Source organism: Cynocephalus volans, chromosome 4 (assembly GCF_027409185.1).
Source record: "Cynocephalus volans isolate mCynVol1 chromosome 4, mCynVol1.pri, whole genome shotgun sequence".
Taxonomy (NCBI): domain Eukaryota; kingdom Metazoa; phylum Chordata; class Mammalia; order Dermoptera; family Cynocephalidae; genus Cynocephalus; species Cynocephalus volans.
This window is the reverse complement of record NC_084463.1, coordinates 102,711,624-102,726,981: the sequence shown is the minus strand read 5'-3', so window position 1 is coordinate 102,726,981 and position 15,358 is coordinate 102,711,624. Positions and strand designations below refer to the sequence as shown.

Below are 15,358 nucleotides of genomic sequence, written 5' to 3'. Positions count from 1 at the left end.
AATTATTCTATTTTACTAAAGATAGAATTGAGGCTCAAAAAGGTTAAGCTATTTATTCCCGGAATCGATCACTGTATTTGTAAAATCTCTAGAAGACAAGACCCCTGTCTTAAACACCGTTTTTCTCCACAGCACCTAGCACAGAGATCTGCACGTGGTAGGCGCTCAGAAAGTTTGTGCTGGACGAAGGACGCTGATTCTCAAGTCAAAGCTCCGCGCGCAAGGCCTGGGAGGAAAGCACCAGAGGGCGTCCACGAGTCTGTCCAACCGCCGGTCCCTAGGGCCCAAGCCGCACCTCAGGCCCCGGTGCGGCCCTGTAGCCCCAAACAGCTGCGCGCCCCGGCGAGGAGAAAGGGCAAGGGGAGCCCCGAGTCCTCGCCCCGCCCCCTTTCCAGAGCCCGGCAGCGCAGAGCCTCCGGGTGCGGAACAACTACACGACATCCTGTTTTGAGGGCCCGTGGCTCCGCCTGCGCCTCTGCTGATCTTGTCTTTCCCCGGGGTGCTGACGCCAGCTCCCCTTTCCCCAGTCTCCCCACCCTCCCCAAGGGTCTGGGGCCTTCCCACTGCTGAATCACCACCACCCCGCACTCCCCCGGGGCTTGGGGCAGGGGTGGGGACTGCCCCAGCCTGACCAATTCTGGCCATCCCCCAGCGTCGGCCACAGCTCGATCCCTGGGCTTGGCTGAAGGCACCAAGCCTAGGGGCGCCTTTTCTCAGCATCTTCCCGCGGAGGTTGATGGGGGCAAGATACTGGGGAAAAGGACAAATGCCTAGCACCTAGGATAGGGCCTCCGCTGGGGTGGGGTGGCAAGAACGAGTCGGGGACAACTGGCCCTCGGAGGCCTGACCTTAAGAGCCTTGGGAGCAGAGGGCTGGGGTTGGAGGAAGTGGGGAACCCGGGACTGAGCGGGGGGTGAGGCTTGCGAGGGAGACCAGGGCGGTAGGGTGAGGAACAGACCGGCTCGCGGACTTCCTGGTTGGGCCCCGCCCCGGCCCGCCCCCGCGACCCGCCCCAGCCGGCCGGCCCGCCCCCCCCACTTCCTCCGGCCTCCCGCTCTCACTTCCTTCTCGAGCCCCGAGCCGCTGCCACCGCCCCCAGCTCCCCCGCCGCGGGGAGGGCATCAGGTGAGGCCCGGCCGGGGCCGGCGGGCAGGGGTCCGGGGGAGGGGAGCCGGGTTGGCCCGGGACTGGGCGCGGGCCCCGGCTCAGGAAGTTCGGAGGCCGCGGGCGGGAGGTTCTCCGCTCACTCTAAGTTGGGCGGGCGCGGCCGGCCGGGCGGGGCGGGGATGGGCCACTGCGATCCGGCGGCGGCTGTACCGGCTCCCGGGAGCCCAGAGGGACCCCTGAGATCGAAGGGTCTCCGCCTCAGAGAGAAAAGTTCTTGAAGTGGAAAAGCTCAGAGCTAGGAGATGGGACTCGGAGGTGCGCTGCCCTCAGAAGTTGTGGGGGGTGTTCAGAACTGTGTGAGGAGAAAGGGCCTCTGGGCTGGAGAAGGCGCTGCCACTGCTCGGACAGTTGTGACATTTGTGAGGCCGAGAAGAGGGCGGTATCTGGGGCCTCTGAAGCCCGAGATTGCAGAGAAGGAGCTCTCTCCCTGAAAGATCCATGCCAGTCCAGACCCACAGGCTGCAGCCCAAGGGCCCTCTGCACTCAGGAGGACCCGCCGGGGAGTCCCGCCAACCCCAATCCTTCTCTGTGAATCTGTTATTCTGATGCCCAACCTCTCCATCCCTGGAGCCAAGCAAGAGGTATTTAGAGAGCAAACATCTGCTGTACCTAGCTGACCAGAGCCTGGACTTGCCCTTTTGGGGGGTAAACTGAGGAAGGAAAAGGCCTGGTCTTGCCCTGTGACTGGAGGTGAAGGACTCTTATTCAGAAGTTCCGGTAGTCCCTGACAAGTTATAAGGCTTTTAGGAGGCAGCAGGAACTCTGGCCTTTGGAGAACGATTGGGAACCATCTCCTTAGTCTTCCCCCTCCCTTGTTCTTAGTTCCTGAATTCTACACATTTTCATATTGTCTTCCTCCACCCCTTTTTTAGCCTGTATCCACAAACCCTCCATCACTGTCTTCCCTTTTCCCCTTAAGTCTCTTTTCCCACACACACAGTCATACCTAGGCCCTGACCTCGCCTCACCTACCCCTGACCCTCTATTCATGTAGGTCCCCTGCAGCTTCCCCTCTTCCTTCCCATCCCAGCTTCTGGCTTGGGTACACATATCCACCCCCTTGCTACTTCCATGTCCCCTAATTCCTCTTAATTCCTCAGCCTGTCACCCTCTGTCTCCTTCCCTTTCAGCCACTTATCTCCAGCTTTGGGGTCAGGATCTGCTGTAGAAGACTTGGTGAGTCTGAGAGCCTTTTCACACCTCCGTAGCCTGGAGAGGCAGGCTGAAACCTCCCAATGATAGAGATGATTAAAGGGCTGGAACACCTCTGTGTGTATATGCTCATGCAAGTGTCTGTGTGTCTACATCTTTATCTCTTGGAGACAAAATAACTGCCCTCAGCCTTGAGAGGGCCCAGAGCAAGGGATGCCAGCAGAATGAAGGGAACCTGCAATGGGTGAGGTTGTGGTTAGGCAGGAGGAAGCAGTCTGTAGCAGTCAGGGTAGAATGAAGGACAGGAATAAAACTAGTGAGAGACACCAAGGGAAATCAAAATCACCCGACCCTTGGGTGCTTGACTAAGAGGACACCTGGAGGCTGAGGGGCAGCCCAAAGATCCCTGACTCCAACACCTACTGGTCCCACTGCGTGTGATGGAAGGGAGAGGGCAAAGGCAGGATTCTGGAGGGAAGACTGCAGCTGGCCTAACTTCAGTCTTAACTGTTTTAGTTTCAAATCAGGAAAAGAACAGTGTGAGGCAAAGATGTCTGCCCCCTCTTCACTGCTGCCTTCCAGGGCCTGCCCAGGCTGGGTACCCATGTGCCCTGGCCTGCATCAGGGCCTTGGTGACCAGGAAGACTTCTCGAGTTCTGCTGACCCCTCTGCCTTCAAGCAACCTCAATATTGTCTCCCTCACCTAGAACCCTAGTCCCTCTTTCTCAGGAATTTCTCTCAAGTCTAACTTCAGTCCATCCTGGCTCTGTAAGCTCTTGTCTCCGTTCTAGAGCTCCTTCCTCAAGTTTTTGGGATGCATGCTGAGGGAGCTTGCTTCTCTCTACCTCCTCCAGTCTTTGGTATTCATTTCTCTCCACTAGAAAAAAAGAAGTGGAGATCTCCCAAGCACAACTAAATTTAAGGGCTATCTCTTTTCCCCATCCTGTCCTCTTCCCATCTCACAGTTGTTTCTCTCCCATGAATTGTCCCTTCTTCCAGTCCTGTCCTTTCACCCACCTGTTTCTCCTGCTGTCATTTCTGGGAGGTACAGAGATTTGGTCCCAGGAGGAAGTCTCAGGGACCTGCATAAAATCTCAGCTTGGGGAAGGATGTGCATACAAGTCACTTTCCAGCATCACAGCTCAATAAAAAAACCCAGGAGTCCTGATTCCTAGCCTGGCAAACCAGTACTTTAGTATTCTGCATAACTGACCAACCCACAGGGCTCTGAGGGGAAGGATAGGATGGATGAGACAAGAATTCTTCCAGGCAAGATCTAGTCCCACTGAATGTTTGAGCTAATTGCAAGGTTATTGCTGGGGGGGTTAAAAAAAAGAAAAAAAAAAAAAAAACAGAGTAGGAGGAATCTAAATAGGAAAATAGGAAGGGGGGCTACAACCTAGGAGGCTGTTGTTGAGGTCTTGGCTAAAGAAGTATGGTCAAGGTTGTGACATAAAAAGAAGTGGCTGATGTGAGATTGTTACAGATCTTGTTTGGGAATCTGGGATATGGAGAGTTGTTTCTGGCAGGATGTTAGGGCAGATGAGGTGGCTGGTGTGAGCTTTTAAGGGGTCACAAGCAGGAAGATAAGAGAGGTTGTGGCTATAATGAGACAGCTGGAAAGATACTAGCATGGTGGTAGCTGGGGAGCTGGGAGTGGGGAGGCCTAGGCCCAGACTAAAGACCCCTCCCTCCATGTACATTGTAGACCTATTAGTGGTGAGGTGTGTAGGGGTCCATGAGAAGAGCTGAGGGGCGAAACCAAAGTCAAAGCCTGGGCCACCTCCCCAGATCAGATTGGTTTTCCTGTCCAGGGTCCAGCTTCCTCTTTTGTCCTCATCTCTTATGGGGGGAGGGCATCTCTCCAGGAGCTAGAGGCCAAAGGAGGAGCTTCTCAGCTGGGGCAGGGCAGGATGGCTGGCTGTCCAGTATTGTCACTGCTAAATCATGAATGCCCCAAGATGGACTAGGAATGAGGGCCTGGAAACTTAGAAGCAAAAAGGGCTCAGACGTATATCAGCCTGACCCCTTTGGCCCATTTCCTGAAGGAATAAACCATAGCAGGGTCATCCTAAATAAGATCAGAGAGATGGTAGACCATTTCCAGGCCAGAGTAACAATCCTCACCTTCTCACCATTGTGGAACTAACATCAGGCTGGAGGTTAGGAGACCGAGGTCCTTGTCCTGGATTCACTACCAATATTTATAACCCCAGTCAACTTAGGTTTCTCTTGGCTGTTTCAACATTAAGGAGTTGCATATCAGTACTTCCAAAGAGCACAGTGAACCCAGCTAGCTCTGACTCTCCCTCTCCCAAGAGACTCCTCATAGCAGGTGCCCCCCCACTCTCGGCCCTCATATTTCACCAGTCTTGATCTGACAAGCCTGAGTAGTCTCTAAGTATCTGTCCAGGGGTAGAACTGTGGTCTTTTCCCCAAAGCACAAGGACTGTTACTCATATAGGTTGAGAGATAAGGAGGGCAAAGTGTTAAGGATTTTGCCAGGGGGCAGTAAGATGGGGAGCACCCTGTCCCCTGCTCTAGCTCTGCCTCATCAACAGTGGAAAGTAGATGTAGATGCTGGAGTTTCCTCCCTGGTGTTATTTTCCCTTGTGGAAATCCCCTCAGGCCTTGGGCGGGGTGGAAGAGACTGACTGGGCAGCCCTGGGTCTCTCTGTGGGTATTTTCAGGTGGGGAGAGGCAGGACTGGGAGGATGGCACTTCCGTACAGCCTCGTGTGAAATGAGGAAAGGCAAAGGAAGTGCCACTTCACAGGCCTTTCATGGGGCCCAGGGACTGCTGAGCTGCTGCTGGGCGGGGAGGAGGAACCCAGAGTATGAGCCTTCTTCTGTGATGCTTGGGGGGAGGGGGCAGCCTCCTTGGCTCCCCCAGACAGAGCTGTTCTGGTCCTGGGGCTAAATCTCTGCAACTCCCTGGGTGTCACAAGGAGGGAGGGAACTGAGACTTAGTGAAAGGGTCCCAACCTCCCACAGTCTTCCTGGCTACAATTGTCTTGTTTCCTGCACCTCTGTGGCAGGATCCTTTGCAGGGGCTGAAGGACAGAGAATGGCAAGAGGTGACGAATCCTCCAGCATGGATTTTTTAAAGGCTGGGAACTAGGCTTTCTTGGGTTCTTCCCCTGCTGATGGGGAGAAGGGGAAGAAGAAAGCAAGAGACTCAGCCCTTGGCCTGGTCCCAGCCCCACACTGACCTCATGTCTTCCCCAGCTTCCTCCTCCCAGCCCAGCTGTAGCCAGCTGCAGCCCCTTTGAGCCGCTTCACATTACCTCTCCTCTACTCCTCCCTTCAAAACAAACAAGTAAACAAACTTGCAGAGCTTCTGAAGTCTTTCCACTATTTCCCTTGCCTCATTAAAGGGACTTTAGATAGTGCCAATCCTTAGCCTACCAGGACCACTTTTCCTATGCATCTTCCTCATCACCTCTGAGCTAGCTCTGCCTGCTTTGCCCCACAGCCTTCCAGTTAAGAAAGGCAGCGTAGCATGTGTTTGTTACCCTAACTTTGTGCTCCTCAGGGTAAGGAAGAAGTTGGTTACCTTTGTCTTGCATCTCCTAGGCATTGAGGCTCTTCCTTGTTCCCAGCATCAAAGTCTGTGGATTGATGGGGGAAGACGTATGTGTCAGCCTGTAGCTTTTGCTCAGCCCTCTGCTGGGCTTCTGGAAATAAACAGAGGGAGAGACTTCCCTCTCCATGAGGCATCCATTTAGTTCAGCTTAATGAACAGTACAGTTAGTGCTGGAAAAGGTAAGGCGGAAGAGGGGGTTGCTGTGATGTCCTGGAGAAGGCTGGGGAACAGAATGGGGCCTTGAAGAACAGGAATGATCTGAATGGGGCAAGCAGCATTCCAGGAAGAGGAACCCCCTGTGCAAAAGCATGAAGGACAGACTGAGTTCATTCTGTTATTTACTGACAGCTACCATGTGCTATGGAGACAGAAATCATCCAGGACCTTGCCCTTTAGGTCCTCGCAGTCTAAGATGAGATAAGATTCAGATCAGCTTCCATGTGATGCAAGAACGTGCCTATAAGAAAGACAGGGACAGACTTTGGAAAGGATAAGTCACTTGTGACTTGGGTGATTTATGAAAGCTTTCCTAGAGAAGGTGACAATGGTACTTCGTTCTGTGAATATTGCCACTTTGTATGTTTTGGAGAAGAGAATGTGGAGACTGCTTTGTAGAGGATCAGGGAGGTGTGGCCAGAGCTAAGGGTTGGAATGCTTAGAGATGGATTATAGTTAGAATGAGGTTCAGGGATGCCCCATATTAGGGAGGCAGGTTAGAAGACTATAAGTTCCCATTGCCTCCACACTTGCCCATCTCAAGAGGCCAGACCTCCCTTCCCCCACTCCCAATTGAGACACTTCCCCTGTTGTAACGGCCACAGAGATCTGGCAGTCAGGCAATCATCACTGCTTCCTTTCCCTCCCCCCTTCTGGGCCTGCCACAACCCAATGCCAGGTCTGAATTAGTGCAGGCTGGGCTCCAGGGACCACACTCAAACAGGTTTAGCCCCCATAAGCTGTGCTCCCCTGGGCTGTACTCCCTGCTGGAGCCAAGTCAAGCCAGTACTGGGAAGAGAGATTTTTGTCTGTTCCAGTCAGCTTTTGGCTATCATTGCTGTCCAGTAAGATTCAGCATTGCTGTTGACTGGCAGCGTGGGAGTAGTGTCCAATCCTCAGCTTCAGAGGGGTCTATTAGATCTCAGTAATGAGGGGCTGGTACAAACAACAGAAAGCAGTGGCTGTACATTCCTGTCTGCCCAGCTGTATGCCTCACAGGTTTTATATGGTTGAGTCAAAAGAAGCCCAGGCTCCAGTATTGGAAGGACATCTTCAGCTGGAAAACTTATGACTATTGGAGAAGGAGAATCACATGTAACCAAAGTAGGGTTAAAAATGGTGGCCATGCTATGGAAATTCAAAGAAGAATTCAGTAGCCTCTTGAGACTGAGACTTAAGTTAGGCCTTGAGGAGTCAGAAAGATTTGAGAGGAGAGAGGGAATGGCAGCAGAGGGAAAAACAAGAGTAAAAGTTCAGAGGCAAGAATGATCCTGGCTGGTTTGCAGAGGACATTGAAGACCTCTCTGGAGCAGGGAGCTGGGAACTCTCACACTTGCTATCTACATACATTATGTACATGTATTGTATCTTAACACACTTCATCCTTATAACAACCCTACGAAGTAGTTAGCAGTGCTGCTACATTGAAAGATAAGGAAATTGAAGCTTAGAGGGGCAAATCATAAGTTGTCATACAGTTGATAAGTAGCAGAACTAGGATTTAAACCCAGGACTATGTGACTCCAAAACCCATATCAGATTATGAACTTTGAATGCCAAAATTAAGGACCAGGCATGATCTGAATTAAATTGGAAATAAAAGGCTAGAACAAGTCATTATAATTTGGTTAATACCATATGGATCTATAAACAATCTAGTTAGTAAACAAAGATTGTGCTTTAAAAGCCACCTAGAGAATGTCATAGTTGAACCCCAAGCCACTCTCCTGGTTTAGCTTCCTGCAGCACTGGCATCTCTTCTTCCTATTTGGCACAGGTAGCATATGCCCTTTCAGCATATGCTCTCCTTAAATGGACTATGGAAACTTATTTGACCCAGTTCAGGCCAGTGGATTTCAGAGAAAAGAGTTGTCTTGGGAGAAAGGATAAGGATCTGAACTAAATTGGGCTGCTGCCACCACTCAGACATGTGCATATCAGTGCTTCCTGCCTCTTAGGATGAAGGGGTTGCTCCTGTCACCTCCTGTGTGCACAGCACTTCACAATATATAAAGTATATTAATTCCCATGCTCAGGATCCTCCATGATGACCTTTGATGCTGGCAGGGCAAGTATTATCACTCCTGTTGTACAGATGAAGAAACTGAGACTGCAGGAAGGGAGGTGACTTACTTGCTCAAGGTCACACAGCTGGTAAGGGGTAACTTGGAGGCTGTGTGATGCATTGAGGAAAATACAGGACTTTGAATCACAAAACTGGGTTTGTGTCCTTACTCCTGTACTAAACTACGTGATGTTGGGTTACTTTAACTGCTCTGAGTTTGTTTCCTCCTTCTAAAAAGTAGGAATAGTACCAATAGGTTTTTGTAAGGATCAAATGACATTATTATGCCATGTGTAAAAGCCTTATACAATTTGAGGGCTTTTCATTCAAAGGTCAAGGTCAGCAGATGAATTCAGGAGGTCAAATTCAGGTATTCTGTGCTCTTATCCCTATACCACACTGCCTCACTCATAATCCTTTTCCGGTGTCAGTCCCTGTTTTCTTGCCAGCCCGGAAGCTACCCTCTTCCTCTCCCTTCCCTTGAGGGCTGATTTACTGATTACTGGTTGATAACCACCTCCCCAGAGAGCCACCCGGAGCCGGCTGTACTTCCAGTCTCTTGGGCCTTGTGACTGCTGGCCAGAGTTCCCTCCTTACCTTCCTGCCTGGGCCAGCCCAGGGCTGGGCTTGTAGGGGAGAGTTCTCAGTCATACTGCCACACCCACTCCCCTGCTCTGTGTGCAATTGAAGATTACAGGCCCAGGAGTTCTGCTCTGAAATGCCAGGGTTTCCCAGATAATCCTGTGAACACAAGTAATGGCACCTACCCCCAGGCCTCTTTAAGTCTTATTTCACCCACCTAGTGCCCTTGTCAGAGGCATTTTTATCTCCATTTCCTGGATAGGGAAACTGAGGCCCAAAGACAGTAAGTGCCTCATGCTTGGTTATAGTGAGTCAACAGAGCTGAGGCTAGAACTTAGGTCTCTCGACTTCCAGTCTGAGGTTCTCTCCACTGCCCTAGATGGCCCTTATTTCCTTCCCTGACCCACTCCCTGAGGGTCTCTATCTGAATGTCCTGAGGTTAAACACACGTACTATGCTTATTCATGCAAATAAGATGGAAATATTTTTATTGTGAACCAGAAAGGCAACCTCATAGAGTGAAACCATTTTCCTGCCAGCTTGTCCAAGGGGAAGCTGTGGCCTAGGAGGGAGCTGGGACTAAGCCCTGGGTCTTTTGTAGCCCTCATACCACCAGAGTTCCTTTTCTACTTCCCAATAGGGGAATTCCTCTCTCCAATCCCCCTTCTTTGATTTTTGAGGTTTTTGAACCAATGTTGAGAGATCAGGCTGGGGGTAAGGTGTTCCCAGACCAGGGTGCAGCCTTGCAGTATGGAAAGTGAAATGGAGAAAATGGGCCAGTGGTGATGGTGCTTGGGTAGAGCGAGGGAAACTCAGGGATTTGGTTGTTTCTAAAACAGGTCTGCCCCTCCCAGGAGGCAGGAACTGGTTGTGGAAGAGAGTTAGGGAAAGGAAGTCCTGTACTGGCCAGTGAGAGTCCCCCATGGCCAAGAGGAAGAAGCCGATGAGAGGAAGCCCCTTGCCACAGCAGTATAAATAATCACAGGGTTTCTGGAAGCTCTGTCCTGTTCCAGAAATCAAAAGAGCAGTTCTTTATCCCAAGGCCCAATGACCTACAGAGGGGACCAGGGTGGTGGCTGGAGCTAGGAATCCTTCTCATACTCACCCCACTAATAAATACAGCACCCTTTTTATTGGGTACTTCCTACGTGCCATGCCTCATGCCAAACACTTTCTACACATTAACTCATTTCATACTCTGATAGATTCTAATGTAATAAGTAAGATTATGCCCATTTTACAGATGAGAAAATTGAGGCTCAGGGAACTTAGGTTTATTGTCAAGATAACCCATAACAAGTTGGTGGAGCTGTGATTAGAATACCTGCCAGTCCAACCCCTGCTTCTGTGTTCTCAGTGATAGTGTTTTATTGGCACTATGTTCTCTACCTAAGAGTCTGGAAGCCCCTGAAATTTTTCAGAGGCACATGGCATGGTCTCAGGAAAGGAACAGAAAATTGAGGGGTAAATAAAGTTTTTGTCTTGCTTTTCTGTTGATCCCTCTGGCTGGGCTTAGAGAATCTACCCCACCAAGGTCCTTGGGAGAAGATGCTAATGTCTGGGAACCTCAGCCTCTGCCTCATTCACAGTAACATATCCAGACGCTAGTCCAAATCCCAGCCCAGCCCAATCTCCAGCATTTCCCTGCATTGAGTTGCCAACCTTAGTGTAGGTGTCCAGCAGGGTTTCCCATGCTTACAAGAATGATGGGAGGCTGACTAGTTAGCTCAGTTGTTTAGAGCATGGTGTTGATAACACCAAGGTCAAGGGTTCAGATCCCTGGACTGACCAACCACCAAAACAAAACAAAGAATGATGGAGTAAGCTCTCCCCCTTTTCCCCATCCCCAGAGCATCCTGGATTGGGATAGGGCAACTGTGTAAAGAATTGTGTTCCTTACCCAGCAGGCTTCTCACTGTGCCTTTTGGTTTGCACTAAGTAGCCAACTTGTGAGGTTTGGAGAAGTTGAAACATTAGTGTACTGGGCAGAGTGGGCCCTGAGTTGGGAGAGATTCTACCCATAGCTGTATCCCAGAGTGATCTGGGACAGCTGCCCTGTGCCAGAACCCCTCTCCCGTCTCCTAGTGGGAGGGGTTCATATTTAGTAGAGGATCTGGTAGATCCCTACACTTGCGCACCCTCCTATCTTTATACTGCCTAGAGAAAAGTAAAAATGACTAATCCTTCCTGACCAGGCACTATTCTAAATACTTTACATTTATTAACTTATGTAATTGTCACAACAACTCAATGAGGTAGGTATTATTTTATCCCCATTTTACAGATGAGAAAACTGAGGCAGAGAGAGGTTAAGTAATTTGTCCAGGGTCACACAGATAGGAAATACCAGAAGCAGGATTTTACCTTAGTTGGTCTGGCACCAGAGCTTATGTGCTTCCCACCACAATAAACTGCATCTTTACAGAATCTTTGCTTGGTCTCTGGACCTCTCATTGTGTAACTGTCTCTCTGATGTTTGTCTTAACGGGATTTTGGAATGGTGTCAGGTTAAGAGAACAGGAGCTGGTTTCCCTCTGTGTGCCCCTGTTCTTTCTTCCCATTAGGTAGAGGCCCCCCTAACCAAGACTGTCCCTCTTATTTGTCCATAGGTCACTGCCTCCAGAGGGTCCCAGAAGAGGGAGGAGGCACTGCCTCCACTACAGCAGCTGCACCCACAATGCAGAGCATCAAGTGTGTGGTGGTGGGTGATGGGGCTGTGGGCAAGACATGCTTACTCATCTGCTACACAACCAATGCCTTCCCCAAGGAGTACATCCCCACAGTGTTCGACAATTACAGCGCCCAGAGCGCAGTTGATGGGCGCACAGTGAACCTGAACCTGTGGGACACTGCGGGCCAGGAGGAGTACGATCGCCTCCGCACACTCTCCTACCCTCAGACCAATGTCTTTGTCATCTGTTTCTCCATTGCCAGTCCGCCCTCCTATGAGAACGTGCGGCACAAGTGGCATCCAGAGGTGTGCCATCACTGCCCTGATGTGCCTATTCTCCTAGTGGGCACCAAGAAGGACCTGAGATCCCAGCCTGATACCCTACGGCGTCTCAAGGAGCAGGGCCAGGCACCCATCACACCGCAGCAGGGCCAGGCACTGGCCAAGCAGATCCATGCTGTGCGCTACCTCGAGTGCTCAGCCCTGCAGCAAGATGGCGTTAAGGAAGTGTTCGCTGAAGCTGTCCGGGCTGTGCTCAACCCCACGCCGATTAAGCGTGGGCGGTCTTGTGTCCTCTTGTGACCCTGGCACTCAGTTTGGAGGCTGCCCCTGCCCCCCCCTACCAGTTGTGCCTTGGCGCCTTGTCTGCCTGCAGCTGTGCCTTAAGGACTAATTCTAGCACCCCTTGCCAGGGGGCTCCCTGAATGCCTTTTTCTCCTTAAGGAGTCCTGCAGGGAAAGGGGCTTTGGGCCTGCCTCACTCTGCTTGGGAACATCAGGTATTCTCATCAGCTCACCCAGGCCAAGATTGGACTCCTCCCCAAGAGGCCAAACCAGTGCCCCCTCCCCACTTTCCGCTACTGACCAGTTCATCCAGCTTTCCACACAGTTGTTGCTGCCTATTGTGGTGCTTTCTCTCAGGTTAGGGCCTCTCAGCCATCTCTAACCTGTGCCCTAACTGCTCTTGGGATTGCCCCCCATGATCTATCCACAAATCCTGAGAAGATGAGTGTGCCTAACCTGCCCCCATGTGCCCAGGCCTTATGCATCCGCTGACTGACTCAGCCCGTGCTCCTGGGGGCCTTTCTTACCCCCATCAGCATCAATAAAACCTCCTGTCTCCAGTGGCCCCGGCTCCTCCCTCTGTGCTGGACATTAGGGGGTGGGCATGGAGTAGGGCTCCCCAGAGACTGGGAGCCTTTTGTTTTCTCTAAGAGGGGACAGGAGACAATAGACTTCATTGTGGTGCCCCCAACCCCCAATTTCCCTAACAAAGCTTTGGGCTCCCTTGGCGGGGCCAACCTTGCTCTGGGGCCCAGCCACAGATGCAGTAATGGACTAGGATCCAAAGCTTGAGGAAAGTTCCTGATCTAGGGCTCAGAAAGGGAGGGGTTGAGAGCCATCAGCCTGAAGGCAGGTCCTCACAGTCATGCATCTGAAAGCTGTCTCTTTATACCTCGAAGGGGACAGATCTTTACCAACAAGAGTTGGGGCTGAAACCCATGCCTCTGCCTCGTCTGAAGACTCCCAGGTATCCCAGTCCAGGCCTGGAGTCATTACAGTGATAGCTCAGTCACTCCCATTCACCACAATGGAAGCTTAGAACAGCCTTAGGGGACTCCAGGCCTAATAGAGGTGTTGGGGTAGGGGGGCACTTGGAATCATACCCTGCCATGCACTTATTCCCTCCATCCTGGAGCCCATCCCTCACCTTAGTTCCTATCAAAGAAGGAGATGGACCCCAAGACTAGCAAGCCTAGCCCAGACTGTTGACCAAAAAAAAAAAAAAAAAAAAAATTTATTTTCCTTTGAAATAAAATGTACAACCAAAAGAGCTCCGGGCCTGGGGCAGTAGCAAAGATGGAGGGAAACCAGGGAGCCCATTTTGGGGTAAGGATCTGTGCTACTGACCCATCTATCTCATACCTTTGGAAAGGAGGAAGGGTCTGTAAGTCAGAGATTTCAGAAGGGAAGGGAAATACATACTATGCTGGTGCTTTTTCTGGACTAGGTCATCCTTCAGGTACAGAACACCACCTCCACTGGATGACATCAGAACCCTTGGCAGTCACACAGCACACCCACCGCTCACCATACACTTGGACACACTGAGGCTTAGATAGGGAAGGGTACACATGCTAGGGCACACACCATATCAAATAGGTGAGTCAGGACTAGAACACCTAGGCAACCTTAGCAGGGGACTGTGACCACAGGCCTGGATGTGCACAGTAGATCATTAGACACATAAGTCAAGTGAATGATCCTGTGGAGAGAAGTGGCTGTGCTTTTCAGGTAGCAGCCACTGCTCTGGTTTCTGACCTCAGCAAAAGGTGGCTGTGTAAAAGGCCAAGAACCAAATGGTAGTCATGAACCTTAGGCCTTTTTCTTAGCACCAAATGGTGTAGCTCTCCTGCTAGCTTAGCTTCTTGGGGCCTCTCAGGTAGGAGTGATGTTGCTTGAAGGCCCTTGTGCCTGTGTGAATGATGGAGAAAAGAAGCCAGCAGCGCTGGGGTCAGCCTTGTCCTACGCCCTTCCTCCCTTTGTTCCCCTCCCCCAGCTTCAGTAGGACCCAGAAAGGACATGGGGGGTGGGGAAGGCCAGTGTGGTATCTTGTTTCTTGTTCTGGGCAGTGGACTGTATTCTCCCCAACAGGAAAGAAGGGTTTAGAATCGCTTTTCCTCAGGCTGAGAGGTTATGAGCAGCTCCTTGTTCCCGAAGTCCCACCAGGCCGTCATGTGGAACGCCATGTTGGTTAGGACAACAGTGTACTCCAGGATGGCAAAGATGGTGTACACTGTTGTGAGGACACAAGCAACAGGGCATGGTGATCCTCCTGCTATCCACTCTCAGGGGCCCCTTGATAAGTCATCACACTAGTCAACCACAGGGAACATAATGGCAGCCAGCCCCAAGACCACTTGCCCATTCTCGAAAACATTATGACTGCCCCATAGCCACTTATGACCACCTACAGATGCTAGCCTGGCCTCACCTCCAGCCTCACAATACATGTTGTGCCGAAAGTAGACAGCCAGCGCAGAGAAGAAGGAGACGAAGTTGATGATGAAGAGCCGCTGTTTCCAGCTGTAGGACTTGCGATCCTAGGGTATGAGCTGTCTGATTATTCTGCAGCTTGTTGGGTATGTGTGGGTGGCTTCCTCTTAGTTCCAGCTCCTAAAGGATGGGCCTTACCTCCCTTGGTTCCCACTAGTGGTCATGGAAGGGGGCACAGGCAGGGGCAGCAGGGATGATGAGCAGGTTCATATCCCTGCATTTGGGGGAGTGATGACGTCAAGGAGCAGCACATCCCTGCCCCTCCCACTTCAGGGGGATGGAGTATGAAAGTTACATGGAGTAACCTACCAACCTATTACCTCCAGATACTGTGGGGAGAAGAAAGGCACATATGTGAGTGGGGCATTGGAATTACTACACCACTGTTCCCTGAGACAGGGTTCCTAACCTTCTGCAGCCTGGGTGCTGCCCTTCATTCTATCCCCATTTGGAGCCTCCATCTCTTCTTGTCTCCCATACTATCCAAACAACGTCCTAGATTCTGACCAATCAGTCACGCTCCACTTGTCCCGAAGCCCCAGCCCCTACCCCAGCACCTCTCTGCTTAGGGTTCCCATTAGAACTCCAATTCCCACCTCACCACTATCCACATCCTGAGAACAGATGTCCTCAATTTTCTGGGCAACCTGGAACCCCACTAGGGATAGACCGTACCTCCTGACTTACTGTGTGCTTCTTGGTCAGCCGCCAGAGAATGCAGGTGAGGAGCATGTGGCTGAGGGATGAGGCGATGAACACAATGAAAGCATTTTCATGGATGGCTAGAGGAAAAGAGGAGGATTGGGAGCCCGCATTGCAGGGAGTGCTCACACCGCTAAGTAGGAAGCAGTGGAAAGGTGTAGG

The 15,358-nt window shown here is 51.4% G+C and overlaps 2 protein-coding genes across 4 annotated transcripts in view; one reads left to right on the top strand and one right to left on the bottom strand.

The window, feature by feature from the left end:
• Positions 1-1,066: 1,066 nt before the first annotated feature.
• RHOG (ras homolog family member G) lies at positions 1,067-12,564 on the top strand. 2 transcript variants are annotated; one of them, XM_063094082.1, is made up of 3 exons: positions 1,069-1,125; positions 2,298-2,343; positions 11,377-12,564. In XM_063094082.1, the coding sequence occupies exon 3, from the start codon at positions 11,445-11,447 to the stop codon at positions 12,018-12,020; it is 576 nt and encodes a 191-aa protein (XP_062950152.1). In that variant the 5' UTR covers positions 1,069-1,125; positions 2,298-2,343; positions 11,377-11,444; the 3' UTR covers positions 12,021-12,564. The 2 variants fall into 2 exon arrangements, with proteins under 2 accessions (XP_062950153.1, XP_062950152.1); XM_063094083.1 differs by lacking the exon at positions 2,298-2,343 and having other exon boundaries at positions 1,067-1,125.
• Positions 12,565-13,248: 684 nt separating this feature from the next.
• Positions 13,249-15,358, bottom strand: part of PGAP2 (post-GPI attachment to proteins 2) — a 32,552-nt gene continuing 30,442 nt past the window's right edge. Inside the window, exons 6-8 of one of the 2 annotated variants that reach the window (XM_063093075.1) lie at positions 15,170-15,276; positions 14,433-14,541; positions 13,249-14,234 (exon numbers count right to left, since the gene is read on the bottom strand). In XM_063093075.1, the coding sequence (XP_062949145.1) occupies positions 14,104-14,234; positions 14,433-14,541; positions 15,170-15,276 (347 nt within the window). In that variant the 3' untranslated portion in view covers positions 13,249-14,103. The remainder of the gene's footprint in view (positions 14,235-14,432; positions 14,542-15,169; positions 15,277-15,358) is intronic. The other variant, XM_063093076.1, reaches the window with a different exon arrangement.

What these genes read in the sequence shown, in the direction of transcription:
- RHOG (XM_063094083.1), top strand. Translation starts at nt 11,445, where the DNA reads ATGCAGAGCATCAAGTGTGTGGTGGTGGGTGATGGGGCTGTGGGCAAG.